Source organism: Aethalodelphis obliquidens, unplaced genomic scaffold, assembly GCF_003676395.1.
Source record: "Aethalodelphis obliquidens isolate GAN/ISIS:26980383/991018 unplaced genomic scaffold, ASM367639v1 scaffold87, whole genome shotgun sequence".
NCBI classification, from domain to species: Eukaryota; Metazoa; Chordata; class Mammalia; order Artiodactyla; family Delphinidae; genus Aethalodelphis; species Aethalodelphis obliquidens.
Window position 1 is genome coordinate 2,420,522 of NW_020838031.1, and position 16,407 is coordinate 2,436,928.

At 50.5% G+C, this 16,407-nt stretch overlaps 1 protein-coding gene and 1 long non-coding RNA gene across 3 annotated transcripts in view; one reads left to right on the plus strand and one right to left on the minus strand.

The window, feature by feature from the left end:
• Window positions 1-10,529, minus strand: part of CUNH1orf198 (chromosome unknown C1orf198 homolog) — a 33,461-nt gene extending 22,932 nt beyond the window's left edge. For both annotated transcript variants that reach the window (XM_027094139.1, XM_027094138.1), the window contains exon 1: window positions 10,177-10,529. In XM_027094139.1, the coding sequence (XP_026949940.1) occupies window positions 10,177-10,509 (333 nt within the window). In that variant the 5' untranslated portion in view covers window positions 10,510-10,529. The remainder of the gene's footprint in view (window positions 1-10,176) is intronic.
• A 109-nt stretch (window positions 10,530-10,638) lies between these two features.
• On the plus strand, window positions 10,639-15,197 carry LOC113613393 (uncharacterized). The gene is made up of 3 exons (XR_003430225.1): window positions 10,639-11,580; window positions 13,175-13,266; window positions 14,411-15,197. It is a non-coding gene; the product is annotated as an uncharacterized LOC113613393 (long non-coding RNA).
• The last annotated feature ends 1,210 nt before the right edge of the window (window positions 15,198-16,407 follow it).

Below are 16,407 nucleotides of genomic sequence, written 5' to 3' on the forward strand. Positions count from 1 at the left end.
CAAAGAACACAGTAAGAAGGTTTTTGGCTTTGGAAGATGAATGAGTGCAAGACTGAGGAAGAAAGATGTAGCCTGGAGCTTGGTGAGCCAGCAGGCTCCAGTGGCTGCAGCCCAGACAGGCTGAAATTCCAAGGGGGCTGCAGACAGAGGGGTGCACTGTGATTTCTCCCCAACTTGGTGTCAAGTCAATAATCTTTTGTTTGCTCCAGCAAGAAACGGAGTCAAGGGGCAAATTCCTTAGATTTCTGCAATTCTGAGCTCATAAAAAAAATAATAATAAAGCACTTAACAAAAATAAACATGCCAAACAAAAATGTGATTGAAGCTCTGATGTCAGCCACTGGCTGCACACTCCAGCCACAAAGAGCGTTGGGGGCAAGCACAGGCTTTCCAGGCAGTTGGATGCAAAACGGCATCAGGATTGCAAAGTTGTAGAAGTGGAGAGTGGTGGTGGCTGTACAACACGGTGAACGTACTGACTGTACACCTAAAAGTGGTTAGCACGGTCAATTTTATGTTCTGAATATTGTACCACAATAAAAGAATCTGAAAAGGCTATATATATTATATGATTCCAACTATATGACATCCTGGAACAGGCAAAACTATGGAGACAATAAAGAGATCAGTGGCTACCAGGGTTGAACAGAAGAAGGGCTGAGTAGGCAGGGCACAGAGGATTTTCAGGACAGTGAAATACTCTGTACCACGCGGTAATGATGGATGCTTTTCTCAAAACCCACAGAACGTACCACAGCAAGAGTAAACCCCAGTGGAAACTATGGATGTTGGGCAAAAATGCTGTGTGGGTTCATCCATTGTAACAAATCTTCCACTCTGGTGGGCGTGTGTTGGTAGTAGCAGAGGGTGCACATGTGTGACAGTAGGCGGTAGTTCAGAAATCTGTACTTTCTACTCGCTTTTGCTGGGAACCTAAGACTGCTCCAAAAATTAAAATCCATTCTTCAAAAAAGTGTCCCCTCCCCCCCCCAAAAAAACCTGACAAAGGTAACAAATGCTAAAAACATCGTTTCCTAATGACTTTAGTCCCTCTTGCTATTATCTGTGCTCTTGAGGTTACTTACATCTGTTGCCCCTGCAAGATGGAAAGTGCATCTATAACACCACACAACCGGGTCACCGCACCTCCCTGACCGGCTCTGATGCAGTGAGCTACCTGGGGGCTTGGACAGCCCCTGGGGGAGCATCTCCATGGCAACCAGCACGTGCTCCACATCAGGGCTGCTCCCCTCACTGCCCTGGAGCCAGATGTTAAACATTCCCGAACACACCACAAGCTGCAACCAATATCAGACACGCTGAAATTCACTACATTCTACACTAAATGTAACTGCTACTCTTAAATTTTTTAAGGATTTTGGTAATTTTGCTTTAGAAATTATTTGGTGACAAGTAACTCATCTATAATTGGTTGATTCCTCTGTAAAAGTCAGGACTGTTCCAAAATTATTCTAAAATGAAAATTTCTGGACTTAGAATTCATTTCAAACATGAAATGTTATAAATATTAGCCTTTCCTCTTCATGAAGTTGGAGACTAATGGGACATTTATTCTTTTATAACTTTCTTTCCAATTTTGGGGCCGGTGAATTTCATCGTGTGTCAAGCGTGTGAGGTGGACAGCACCTGTAAGTGGCACTGTCCACAGCGGGTGTCCCTTAGTGCGGCCATAGGTCAGCCTGAGCAAGTGGGGCAAGGAGCACGGGCGTCACAGAGCAGCTCTGAGCTCCCCCTACACAAAGCCAGGCCGCTAGCAGCCCGCAGACGGGGAGCGGCACCTTTCCTCCAACAGTCAAAAGAAACACTTCTGAGACCCCTGCAGCGCTCTGAAAGTCTCGCTTCCACTCTGGGCCTCTCTGAGGGACAGGCTAGGGACCATTCTGCAACCTGAACAAACTGCACCTTCCTGCAGATGCCCTCTCTCTGGCATACCTGTCCCAGGTAGCCAGAGGGGATGACCAGCTCCTGGGTCCTTACTGGTCTTGGGTCCACGCTGGCGCCATTCACAGGCACCAGACTCAAGACTCTCTGAAGAGCATCTCTAGCCTAGAGGTTCTAGGTCTGGCTGTATATCAGAATCACCTAGGGACTTCCCGGGTGGCGCAGTGGTTAAGAAGCCGCCTGCCAATGCAGGAGATGCGGGTTCGAGCCCTGGTCCGGGAAGATCGCACATGCTGCAGAGCAACTAAGCCCGTGCGCCACAACTACTGAGCCTGTGCTCTAGAGCCCGCGAGCCACAACTACTGAGTCCGTGTGCCACAACTACTGAGGCACGCATGCCTAGAGCCCGTGCTCCGCAACAAGAGTAAACCACCACAGGCAGAAGCCTGTGCACCACAACAAAGAGTAGCCCCTGCTCGCTGCAACCAGAGAAAGCCTGTGTGCAGCAACGAAGACCCAACGCAGCCAAGAATAATTAATTAAAAAAAAGATTCCACCAAATGAATTAACAAGTTCATTTAGAAGGACAAGACTCCCACATTAAAAAAAAAAGAATCATCTAGAGTGCTGTTTTAATAGGCAGAATCTGTGGGTCCCACCTGACTTAGTTTTAGAAAACCAACAACTCCCTAGGTAATTCTAAGGCAGCCATTCCCCTTGGGCAGCTTACCTACTTCAGTCCTTCACCTGACTGCCTGAGGCAGGACACCTGACTGCCTCTTCACACTGGGGACACTTGGCCACACAGGCTGCACTTGCCGACCTCCCAGGCTCAGGGACCCACCTCTGTCTTCCCAGGCCACCCCACCTGCCAAGGTGGCCTCAATGAATACTGCTAGGTGGCTCTCATCATCCCCAAATAAGGACTTGTACCAAACCAACGAGGGTCCAGGCTTCCGTCACGAGGAGCCCAAGGATTTCTGGGCTGGCTCTCACCCACCCAACTTTGGAGCAGGCAGCATCACGTTCTGCGTATCAGTATAGTCAACCAAGGCACACAAACGGTCTCCTAATACACAGCAAGGGCCCAGCAAATCACGTTTAAAGGCTGCTTTCATTTCATTCTTCCCAGAGTTCAAAGATTACATAAAACTACTGCAACAGCGTTTCTAATCATGCCCTTAGTATGTAACCATAAACAATAAACACTCTTAGGTGGTAGTCAGAATATGGTGCACTGTTTGTTAAATTTCTCCTGCCACCTAGAGGGCTGAGTCTCTAAAAGTTAGAATCCCAACCATTAAGCTCCCCAGAAATATATCTGATTTTTCTTGAGTGATTCAGAAACAGTGCTCACTGGAACCATATACTGTCACTGTCCTCCTGAAGTCCATAAATGAGGGGAGTTTCTGGTTGATAGACAGTGGCATCTTGGCTTAAAAGTAAGAAATGTACTGGGCATATACCCAGAGAAAGCCATAACTCAAAAAGACACATGCACCCCAGTGTTCATTGCAGCACTATTTACAATAGCCAGGTCATGGAAGCAACCTAAATGTCCATCAACAGACGAAAGGATAAAGAAGATGTGGTACATACATACAATGAAATATTACTCAGCCATAAAAAGGAACGAAATTGGGTCATTTGTAGAGACATGGATGGACCTAGAGACTGTCATACAGAGTGAAGTAAGTCAGAAAGAGAAAAACAAATATCGTATATTAACGCATATATGTGGAATCTAGGAAAATGGTACAGATGAACCGGTTTGCAAGGCAGAAATAGAGACACAGATGTAGAGAACAAACATATGGACACGAAGCAGGAAAAGGAGGGGGGGCGGGCGGGGTAGGGGGAGGATGAACTGGGAGATCAGAATTGACATGTATACACTAATTTGTATCTAATTTGTAACAGATTTGTAACAGATAACTAATAAGAACCTGCTGTGTAAAAAATAAAATGAAATAAAATTCAAAAAAAAAAGTAAGAAGGGCTTCCCTGGTGGTGCAGTGGTTGAGAGTCCTCCTGCCGATGCAGGGGACACGGGTTCGTGCCCCGGTCCGGGAAGATCCCACATGCCGCGGAGCGGCTGGGCCCGTGAGCCATGGCCACTAAGCCTGCACGTCCGGAGCCTGTGCTCCGCAACGGGAGAGGCCACAACGGTGAGAGGCCCACGTACCGCAAAAAAAAAAAAAAAAAAAAAGAGTGAAGTGTAAACTCTGGGCTCTGGGTGGTCATGATATGTCAGTGTCGGTTCACTGGTGGTTCACAAATGCACGGCTCTGGTGCGGGTGTTGATCCTGGGGGAGTCTGTGCACGGGGTGCAGGGGTATATGGGAACCCTCTGTACTTCCTGCTCAATTTTGGGGAACCTAAAGCTGCTCTAAAAAATAAACCCTACTTTAAAAAAGGGAGACGAGAGGAAGAAGAATATGCTCTTTTTTTTTTTTACCAACTGGTTATTCTTAGGGACTATTGTTTATATGTTTATGGAATCGATGTTTTCCCCTTTGACTTGCAGTATATTTAATTCTGCTGAGATCAGAGGGTTGCCATCACCGGAAGTACAAAAGGGCAGTTCCAACAACAGAAAAGCAGTTATGATTTAACTCCTGGGCAGGTTCCACCATGAATACAAATACAGATACTCAGGACTCCTCAGACCTCAGCAGAAACATGCCAAGGTAGTGATGGGAGGATGGGTGGGGGACGGGTCTAAGGAAATGAAGAGAAGAACGAGCCAGAAGTTTAACAGACAGGTCTGGCCTTGATTTCTTTTTCTGAGAAATGGGTACTTTCTCTGGCACTAAGGAAATCTCTCATTTTAGAGTGTAAAAGTAACTCCCGTCAATTATAAGATGACTCCAGACCCGCCAACAGGTTTCCCAGCTCTGCCCCCTCCCTCCCTGCAAGACAAGGAGCCAGTCGTTTCTTTGCAAAACCTGTTCCCTGGTAGCCACTGGGCCACACACCCACAGGGGCCAGGGGGAGCCTGTGTTGCTGCCTCCGCTCCCAAGGCCACCTGTTCAATACAGCTGCCCCACCCGAGGAGCCCCAGCTATGCAGAGTCCCAGGCCAGGTGCTACTCTGGGCAGAGGGCCATCTGACCATCTCAACTGGATGGCTGAGGATGACTGTGTTCTCAACTCCTGCCTGGAGCCCGGGCACAGACGCCAGGCGCAGGGACACGAAAAGCCAGGTCCACCCTGTCACCTTTTCTAAAAAATGCACGCATCTGCCAGACAGAAGGTGGGAATCATAATTACACATTCCGCCTTCCTTAAAAAACAAGTCCAAACGCTGAGAAAGGAAATCTCAAATTTCTCATTTTTTGTGCCAAAGGCTGAAAAATAGAAGCCAAGCTGCTGAAGTGAACGGGGAAGAGGTGACCTCACATGTCACAGGTCCTGCATCAGGAAGACACGTATCCGAATAAGTGAGGAAAGTTCTGGAAGGGCACTACCAATTTCTGCTTCATAATGCTGCTGCTTTCTGCACTGCTTGAAACTTTTAACAGTAACATACAGGGTCGTTATTTTAGAAACTGTATACCCATTTAATTAGTTTATTTGCAAACACAAAGAGCTGGCCAGCCTGGACCCTAAGGAGCGAGGGCAAGGTGGCCCTTGGCAGGCAGCCCCAAGGGCATGGACTGGACGACAGCAGCTCGGCGAGGTCTGCTGCACTGGGGGATTCCATACTGACCCCCAGCCTCCTGAGCGCTTCAGGGAAAGGTGCTTCGTCAGCCAGCTGGGAGCAGAAGCCGGATGGGCAATGGGCATGGGAAAAGCCACGGGGCCTTCAGAGGTCTGCAGAAGGTATCCAGGGGTCAGGGAGGCCAAGACTCAGCCCCAGAAAAGGAGGTGAAGGCCAGGGAGAGTGAAAGAGCAGGGAGCAAGCCTCCAGGCTCCTGCAGGAGGGGGAGGGAGGCAGGTGCTAGAGAACACCTCCTTCTGAGAGCTGCGGGTCACGCGAAGCTGCTGAACAGGGGACAGAACTGCCTCGCTCCAGGGCTTCAAACCTGTGCTCTACAGCACGCGAAATCCAGGTCAGGGTCCCCGGGGCTGGCATGTGGAAACCCCCTCCTGCCCAGCCCCACCTACTTTACAGAGAAGTGAAACAGGCAAGCAGGTCCCTGAGAAGCCAATACTCCGGCTGCCCAAACTTCTGAGTTCACTTGCTTATGGCCTGTCGGGAGCCAAGAACGTGGCATAGTGCTTGGAAGCCTGTGACTCTCACTGACGTGCTCAGATCAGTGGAGGAGTCTGGGAGTGGGGGCAAGGGGCAGAGAGCGACACATGCCTGCAAAGTCAGGGTTTTCATCTTTCGGGGTTTTTGTTTCTTCGTTTTTGGTGTGTTTTTTTTGCTATTTGATAACAGGAAGCGGCAGAAGCAGACTGGGGTGATGGCTACATCCCTCTAAAATGAAAACTTTTCATCTCCCAACGCAAGCCATTCCCAGAACTTTGACTGCTGGAAGAAGAACGCCGTAACTGAGAAGCACAGGGAAAGCCAGACTGCTCAGAGCATCCACTCGCTTTCATCCATTCCATGAAACATCCACGCTTCAACGTTCAGACCAAGTACTTGACCCAAAGGGCAAGCCTATGCCCATGTCTGTTCCAAGCAAGGCCTATAACCCGAGAGAAGTCCAGGCAGCTGCTCCCCGGTGGAGGGAGAACCCCGCCCTAAGAGGGCAGCCGGGCTGCGGCAGGACCGGAACCAGGTATGGGGACGCCAGGTGCTTCTCTTCCGTTGCTGAGAGATAACTGTTCCACCGGCAGCAGCTCTAGATTCTCTGCACAGGAGGGGGCTTGGGGAGATGGCCAGGGGGCAGGAGGGGCCGGCAGCCTTGCACTGAAGCTGTACTGAGATCATATGTTCACATGGAGGGATTTCTAAAAAAGCTGGTGAAAATCAGGGGAAGAGTAAGCGTCCCTAAAGCATGAGCGGCTCTAGTGTCTAATACACTGGGCTTTGGGAAATAGGCACTCAGTTGACTGCCAAGGTGCTAAGAACCAAGAAACCGACAGGACCCTTCACGGCTTCAACACGCAAAGGCAGCTAGCCTCCCTCTCCTCGGCAGGCGCGCCCTCCAAGCAAGGGTGGATCTGGGCCTGGACGCTGGTCTCCTCACTTTACAGACAGCGAAGGGAAAAACGAATATGCGGATGGCACGCTGCCACACCTGTCCTACACGGAGTGGCCCCAGCTGGGCAACTTGGGCATGTGCGCTGAGCCCGGAGCCCAAGCAGGCTTCCACTCGTTTGTTCCCTCAACGCGTAACCATGACTGGAGGGCAGTCCCATTTGAAGGCCATGTGGGCATGATCTGACGTCAAATGCTGCTGTGTGGGACACAGCAATGTTACCAGCGATGAGGGAGAGTACTCAAAGGAACAGGCGACGTCCTGGTCCTTCGGGGTAGCCGAAAGGGGGGCCCAATTTGAGGCGGGTGTGACCGCTGATCAGGAAACAGGGCACATCATGGCCACAGTGTGGACAGAGCAAGCCCAGCTTTCAGTATGTGCCCCGAGGCCCATCCCTAGAGCTCCGCAGGACAGAGCTCCTTCTCACGTGGGACTCTATGTGGCCAGCTCCAGGCTTAGCAACAGGAGGAATTTATTGATTTCACGACAGTGATTTTGAAAAGTGGATGTGGAGAGACAACAGCTAACAACCTTCATATTCTCACCAGCAGCCACCATGTTTTATCCCACAGGCCTTTCCTAGACACTGTCTCTACTCTCATCCTGTAAATGTTCTTCCCGTTGCAGGAGCTCAGAGAGGTCAGGGGTTCACCACAGCCAACAGGTTAGTAGATGGAAGCCAAGACTCACAACCAAGCCCAGGCGCTCTCTATTACAGCCTTAGGAAAGGCCCTCAGAGCCCAGTATCCCAGCTGGTCTTTCCCAAGTAACTACGGGGCCCACCCTGCTTATCATCCAAGTCAGATGCTGGTAAAGCAAGAGCTGGTGCACCTGAGCACCCGTCCCTCAGTGGGCCCACGGTGGGTGCTGGCAGTGGCACAGCTAGGATGAGGATTCTCTGCTGCCAGATCGGCCGTGGAGGCCCCAGGGGCTACATCTGAGGACAGACCAAACAGGAGGGGACAGAGTGCCTGACTCAGTCTGGTTCAGGGCCCTTCTGGACAAACCTGGGGCCACCTATGCAGGCCACTCTGTCCAGCAGCCTACCGAGGGGTCACCCGCCACCCTCTCCTTATCATCGCCCCTTGTGCGTGAGAGCCAACCCTCCTCCAAGTACAACCCTCATCTTGGGCACGAGACCACCAACTCCACTTTGGTGCCAACCTCTTGCCAAGTCCAGCTAACACACTTTAAACTCCCTAGTGGGATGAAATCGCTCAGCCGCTGCAGGAGGATAGGGGGAGACAACAACAACAAAAAAAGCTCTGAGCAAGGTACCTCCGTACCTGTCCTTAAACTCACCGTCCCTCAGCCATCTGTGCTGAGAGGTTGGTCGGAGGCATTCCAGGACATACTCGCAACCCGTTTTGCAAAGCTGAAAATCAGGGCTCCCGTGCTCCTGGAAGGACATGTAGGTCCCACAGCAAAAAGTTCCGTTGGCCGTTAAATCGCTTTGCATTTACAAATTCGCAAACAGCTCAGTCCGGCACCCAGTTAAGGAATCGGAGCACAAAATTCACTTGGCCACATCTCTCCTTATCAGCCACACTGGACCCTTATATGGCACGGGCTTTTGGATGGTGAACGGGCACATGGATATTCTTAGCCGGACAGCAAGCTAAGGGGAAATGACAGGGACCCTGCAACATCTGTAAGTACCTGCAGGTGTATTTCTTCTCACAGTTTATTTCTTCGTGACTTTTCCAAAGAGGGGCTGCCTGCTTTTCCATCACCCAAATCTGAGCCCCAGCCCTGCGAATGTCTTTAGAGAGATGCATATGTTCACACTAAAAATGCTTCAGCTCTGGGCTTACATTTTAAACCTATATTCTCATCTCTTCCGTTACCACACCCTCGTTTTTTTCCTGGCGAAGCCTTCAGAGTTTAAAATCCATGGAAGACTCTTCTTTTAATTCTGTCAGTATAAGGCAATGTTGCAAGCAAAGTTTTGCTCTCTCACACTTCCCCCATGTGAAAGCGGGTTTATGACCACAAACATTTTGTATTAATAAATGTCTCAGCACACCCACGCCGGAAAATCAGATTAAAACCTCATCCTCAACTAGAATTCCTTCCACAGTCTACGACTTCCTTGGAAAACCTCTCCAAGCCCAGCCCCTCCTGCCTGCAGCCTCAGAGCTCTCAGGGCTGCGGATTTCCCTGTATACTGCAGGCTCCTTTGGACTTCTTTGACCCTCACCACAAAAGTTGAGCCTGAAAGGCCAAAGAGCCGCAGATTTGGCACCAAACAGGTTTTAGTTAAACACGTTTCCAGGAAAAGGCCGACTTTCGGAGAAGCACAGAACACTCAGGCCTTTGTGACTTAGTATGGGTCACCCCTGAGTTTTTTCTAGTTTCAGTGTTTCTTCCTCCACAATGTCCGGCCCTCTAGAAGGCCCAGCAGAGTGTCTAGGTCAGAGGCCCAGGCATGCCCTTATATGTCCCAAAGGCTTGCGACAGCTCATTTGCACGTATCCCTCGTTTTTCACTGGAAAAAGGAGGCCACCGTACTCATTCCCAAAACTAAGCAGCTCATCGGGCTCACTCGGAAACATCTTAGGGCTTCGGGTTTTGCCTCCTAATCTTGTAAGGCACTTCTTGCTTCTTGTTACCTTGCTGGACAATTTCACTCTCCGCACACAGCTCATCACAAATAGTAATATTATTAGTATAAAAGGCTGACTGCCTTCCCTGGCAGGCCAGGGGGGATATTATTATTCCCGGGGGGAACTGAGGCTCTAGAAGGTTAGGTCACCCAGGGCCAGAGAGCTAAATGGCAGAATGGATCAGAACCCAGGCCTGCCTGGCTTAAAATCCCTTGTTGTTGGCACTTTGGTCTGACAAGTCTCGGGTCCCCTGCGGCCCGGCGGGGCAGCTCCAGATGGAGGGTCTGGAATGACCTCCTTCCTTCTCTCGGCGGTCCTCCACGAACTGCCCCGGGGAGCCCCCCAGCCCCACACCTCCGGCTCCGGGCCGCCCCCCCCCCCCCCCCCAGTTCCTGCGCCTTCTCCTCTCCAGCCCCTGCCCGCGCGCCTGGCGGGGGCGGCTGCTAGCGGGCAGGGGTCCGCCCGGCCGGGGACGCCTCGGGGGGCGGGGAGCCCGGCCCGCTCCGCACCTACCTCGTCCCCGAAGCGCACCACCTTCTGGCCCGTGGGCCCGCGCAGGCCGGGGAAGCGCGCCAGCTCCTCGGGGTCCCCGGAGTCGCGGGGCGCCGGGGCGCTCGGCGCCACCAGGCACCGGTCGATGATCTCGTCCTGCTGCGCGGGCGGCAGCCGCGCCCACTCGGGCCCGTACTTCTCCCGGATCTTCTCCTTGTCCTGCATGATCTTCCTGGCCATGGGGCTCAGCGACGAGAAGTAGGTGAAGCGCTTCCGCTCCCTGTCGTCCAGAGGCCGGTTCCCGCTCATGACGGCCGAGCGCGACGCCGCGATCGCCGCCGCCATGGACGCCATGCCCGGCCTGCCCGCCGCTCCCCGCCCCGCCCCGCGAACGGCGCCCTTCAGCGGCCCGGAGCCCGGCGCCCAAGGCCCCAGCGACCCCGCCTCCCGCCCAGTCCCTGAAGCCGCGCCCCCCGCGCCCGCCCAACGCCGGGGACCCCGCCCTCCGCGCCACCGCCCCCGAGGGTCCCGCCCCCTGTGCCCCTCTGCTTCCGGGAACCTTGCGCTCCTCGCCCCTCTCCCCCCGGGAGCCCCGCCCTCAGCGCAGCTCCCAGAGCCACCGTCTCGCGCCTCCTTGCGTCCTCCGGATCCGCTCTCTCAGGGCTTACAGCGGGGCCCCCGCTTTTCGGGGCTCCCCTCGGCCAGCGCCGGAGGTGGCTGGCGCATCCCCAGGTCCGCGCCTGGCAGCCTGACGGGACTGTTGGGGGTGACCGCCATAGCGCCACGTGGTCACTTGTTTGACAAAGGAAACTTTTTTCTCCTTACGAAGTGCGGCATTTCTGGTCCGAGCCACCGGCCGCCTTATGCCTATTGTATTCCCTTTCCCTGCCGAGCCATCTTTTTCGCTTTCTTTGAGCTGTCCCAAACCTGGGCTAGGGTCCTGGCGCGGTGAGCTGATGGAAGGGGGTCGGGGGTTCAGGGCAGCGAGGGCGCCGAAGGTACGAGCTGGGGAGACTGGACTGGTGTCGGGAGTGGCGACAGAAAATCAGGTTCCATGCCTCCTAAAGAGAGGAGTAAAATGAAGTGCCGGGTAGCTCACGGTGCCTTTCCCTAAAAGGGAGTGTGGAACTGCCGGCAGGCATCTGGGGCCGGCGGGCTGGTGCACCTGCACTCCTATGTGCTTTTGCAGGTGAAGACGTATTCCCCGAGCCGGCCGCGGGGCCTTTGCTTTCTCTTGGAATCTCACGAAAATCACGAGAACTCTAGGCGGCTTGAGGTTTGCAAACCAACTGAAGAGCGGCAGAAAGTTTTCATAGGCAGGTCAGCCGGGCCATTTTGAAGTGTGCCCCAGAGCACAACGATTAAAATTATACAGAGCCCTCATCTGCTTTACTTTCTGGCTGATTTGACTGTAACAGGTCTCAGGTGAGAATTAAATGTCCACATTTAAAACAAAAAACTGCATTTCAGCTGTTACTTAGGGTCATTGCCTCTGAAGTAGGCAATGGCTAATTGGCTAATTCTTGGCTAATTCTGAAACTTGTATAGTGTTATAAACCAGTGTTGCCTCAAATAATAACAATAAAGCACTTGGATAATTCTGAACACAGTCATAGAAATAACTCGCAGGGTTCTGTTTTAAATGTGAGATGGCCTTATCTTCTGGCGCAGAATTCCTTAGAAAATATTTTTAGAATGCCATGAATGTGACAAGCTCTGCAATAAAACATATTGCTCTCAACAGTGTTATCAGCATACCATATTGAAAAGCAGTGGGAAAAGCCACGAAGTAATAGCCTGGATTGCACAGTATTTGAAGGTCTATAGAGGCCAGGAGGTTGAGTTTTTTGGTACTATTCTATCTCTAGATAAGTCTATTTTATATAGGCTCAATACACCAACCTGAATCCTACTTTCTCACCTCTAAGACTTGTTTAATAAGGTGGGTGATGTTTAAAGATGTATTCTTGAAATTTAATTAACATCTTTAAGGTTGCTTTGAAAGTCACATAGAAAGGGTTCTGTGCTGTTAGAAACTTGGTTGCATGTGGTTTTCACAGCAATTGCAACAATAAATGTTGATTGCAGAAAAGCACAACCCGATTAAGTGTTTCAGATCGAATATAATTTATTACTAGAGAAGCCATAATATAAATATAGTATGAAATAAATCAGGGACGTCAGCCAAAGTATGTAAAATCCATGATCTTGGTGATAAGGGGTAACTAAAAGAAAATTTCTTCCAAATTAAAAGAAGACACTCAGGAGAATTAAATGGCTCTGACAGATGACTTTGCTGAAATTAGGAGATAAATGGGCAGATAGATAGATAGATAGTAAATAGATAGTGAATCTATCTATCTATCGATCTGCCCATTTATCTCCTAATTTCAGCAAAGTCATCTGTCAGAGACATTTAATTCTCCTGAGCGTCTTCTCAGGAGAATAAAGATAGCCCAACCCCAAATATGTAGTAAGGTGAAATAGTGGGATGATTCGAGCGCTAAGCATCTTCTTAGGCAAGAGTTTGGATAGAGGCAGGCTGCCGTGTCCTTTGTGGATTTGGTTTAGCCAGTGGGCTCTTCACAAAATGAAGAGACAAGCATGTGGTCACTGACCCTCTGAAATGCTTTAAAACCTTGCACTGTTCCAAAGAGCATTCCTTTATTCATCAACATTTTATTGAGGCATTTGGTGTTTGTTCCTAGAAGGCTTTTCTTAAGAACTAGGGAGACACAGCAAAGAGTGCTTTAACTAAAGTTTAAACTGTCTCGGTGTCTTGAACTGTGGAGCTCTTTCTTGGCCAGTGTCATTTCAGCTGTTTTTCTCAGAAGAGTTCTTGAGTCCCCACCAGAATGTAAACTCCACAGTAGGGAGATCCTTATCTGTCTTGTTTACTCTTGGGAACAAGCATGTGCCTGATTCAGAGTTAAGGGTTCAGTGACTATTTGCTGAATGAATTATGAATGAAGAAAGGAACGAATGTTGCATAGTTTACATTATTATCCCATCTTTACAGATGAAGATACTGAGCCATGAAAGGAAAAAACTTCACCTGAGATCATCCCCCGTCGCCCCTCATGTGATGGAACGGAGAGTCACAAAACAGAGGTGCCTTTGCCTTTTGTTAAATCTCTAACATTAGATTAATGTGTCTAAGGTTAATTACTGGATTATTAATAATAAACTGGGTTTATGGCTACAGTTTATTAAAGCTTCCAAATTACTCATTAGTAAAAGACAGCACTCATTTCTTCAGTATAATAACTGAATACCCGAGACGATCACGAACATTTCCATTATACGCCTGACGTCTCAGCTAACAGTTGCTGGCCTGGAACTCCTCTCCCCAGGTCAGCACCTTTCTTAAACCTATTGACAGAGATGCAAACAGCAAGGCCACCCCCAGGGTTGGAGACTGCCCTGCAGGCACCTCTGGGAGACCTGGGGGCTGCCAAGATTCAGTGGCTTTGGGGAAAAGCTCAGAGGCAATGAAGTCGGGTGCACCTGAAGTGGGGTGCCGTGGTCAGGCACCTGGCCACCACAGAGGTGCTCAAAACCTGTTGAAGCCTCAATCCCTTCACTTTTTTTTTTTTTTTTTTTTTTTGCGGTACGCGGGCCTCTCACTGTCGTGGCCTCTCCCGTTGTGGAGCACAGGCTCCGGACGCGCAGGCTCAGCGGCCATGGCTCACGGGCCCAGCCGCTCTGCAGCATGTGGGATCCTCCCGGACCGGGGCACGAACCTGTGTCCCTGCATCGGCAGGTGGACTCCCAACCACGGCGCCACCAGGGAAGCCCAATCCCTTCATTTTTGATACAGAGACAACTATACCAGCCTTCAAGGGTAGCACGTCAAATGAGAGGGGTGGGTGACACGTGCGAAAGGCCCTCCCTCAGCCAGTTAGTACAAATGTCTGTTGAATGAATTTGTTGTCCCAAACAAACCATTTGTGAGCCCACTCCCCCCATGAAGACACTGCCAGCTCATGGGAAACCACAGGGCACGCATTCTAGCCCTGCTTCTAAGAGCCGAGTGACCAGCTATGACATTTTACAAGCCGGTTATTGACGCTCATGGTGAAATTCCAGGCACTGTGGCAAACATGACAGTTTTGGGAAGGGACTCTGTTGGTGACATAGCAGGCAGTCGGCTGGTAGATAAAGCCAGCCTTCCTTACTGACTTTTTCAGCTTGGATGCAGGCAGGCTCCCTGAGGAGGATGATTCATTCCTGCATCTGGTTCTGGTTATTCCAGATGCTGCCCTGAAAGAGGACTGTTCTCTGTTCTTCACTCCCACACCCAGAAAGAACAGGAGATGGAAGAGAGTCGGCCTGGTGTATTTAGAAGACCGACTTCCCTGTGTGATTGGAGGGCAGTGTTCTTGACCAAGACAAAAAAGAGATGCAGCAAGAAAGAAAAGACAAGGAGATGATTTTACAAATCTACTACGGGCAGGGAATGTGCTTTGAATATGTTGAAGGTTTGGGTTATTTTTGCCATTGTAGGGAGAGTTTTCACTGACACAACCACGGTCTGTCACCACGTCCGGGCAGGTGTGAGGCACTCCCTGTGCCAACAGGAGCAGAATCACCTCTGGGTAAGGCTGCATAATCCGCGTGAGGCTCAAAACTGGGTCCTTCCCTGTCAACACCATACTTTACATAGCAAAGACAACCGGCTTGACTGCTCTGCGAAAAATGCTGAAAGACCTCTTGAAAACAACAAGACCCTCCCTGTCCAAAATTTTCCATTTAGAAAAGCCTCTGCAATTTTTAGTCCTTCGTAAGAATATAAATAAGTCCAGAAGCAATTGTTCACTTTTTCCCCTTCACCTGAAATTCCCACCCCACTGTCGCCAACTATAGAAATTCCATCCTTAAGACCTAGCCCAAATGAAGTCCCCATGACCACCCACACCGAAGTGAAGGTAGGTAGGCACAAAAGAGACAGTTTGTCTCCTTTATAATCTGATCTCAGGTAGACCTTTGTATTTTAATATTTATTTATTTATTTTTGGCTACGTCAGGTCTTAGTTGTGACGCGAGGGCTTCTCTCTAGTTGCGGCGTGCGGGCTCCAGAGCACACGGGCTCAGTAGTTGCGGCACGCAGACTTAGTTGCCCCTTAGTATGTGGGGTCTTAGTTCCCCAACCAGAGATCAAACCCACGTCCCCCGCATTGGGAGGCGGATTCTTAACCACGGGACCACCAGGGAAGTCCCCCTCAGATAGACTTTTGTGTCCTGGGAAGAACAATGCCAACATTTTTGGCATTGTACATGTGTGTTATGGACTGTAGGTCAAATTCACATGTTGAAGCCCTAATTCCCAATGGAATGGTATTTGGAGGTGGGGTCTTTGGGGGCTGATTAGGTCCTGAGGGTGGAGCCCTCGTGATGGGATAGTACCCTGATAAGAGGGTACAAGAGAGCTTGCCTCTCTCACTGTTCCCCACCGTGTGAGGACACCAAGAGGCCATCTGCAAAGCAGGAAGCAGGCAGACCCGGGTCTGCTGGCGCCTAGATCGTGGGCCCCCGTTTCCAGAACTATGAGAAATAAGTATTTGTTGTTTGTATCCTTCTAGCGGCCTGAACCCAGACAATGTGGAAATGGCTTCAAATTCATATAAAATCTTTGGCTTACTGAGAATGTATAGATGTAGTTAGAGAGAGGATGAAGGAGATAAAAAATGGCTGATGGAGAGGAGAGACAAAAGTATGTGGCAATGGGGACTTCCCTGGCAGTCCGTGGGTAAGACTCCACACTCCCAGTGCAGGGGGCCCGGGTTTGATCCCTGGTCGGGGAACTAGATCCCCCATGCATGCCGCAACTAAGAGTCTGCATGCTGCAACTAAGAAGTCCACATGCCGCAACTAAGACCCGGTGCAGCCAAAATAAATAATAAATAAATAAGTTTTTTTTAAGTATGTGGCAATGATTTACTGATTGAGAAGTAAAGGGAATTCCTCTCTCTCTGTTCCTCTAAACAATCTGCGCTCAACTTGTACACGCTCCCAGATGCGGAATGTGTTTTTCTTCCTTCTGTGTTTCTCTTCATGTCAGCTGCCCTGACATTTGTCAAATGGGCTCCTGGCTCTTGGCTTGTGGATGTCTCCACTTTGAGCTTTGTAGATGGTTGTCCAGCCTCCCTGGGGGAGTTCAGGAGAAGCCCCTGGAGCTCGCTGCTCCACGGGAGACACTAGGCAGCTTGCTCCTTACCTCTTTCATCGTTAGCCAGAGCTCAGGCACTCGCT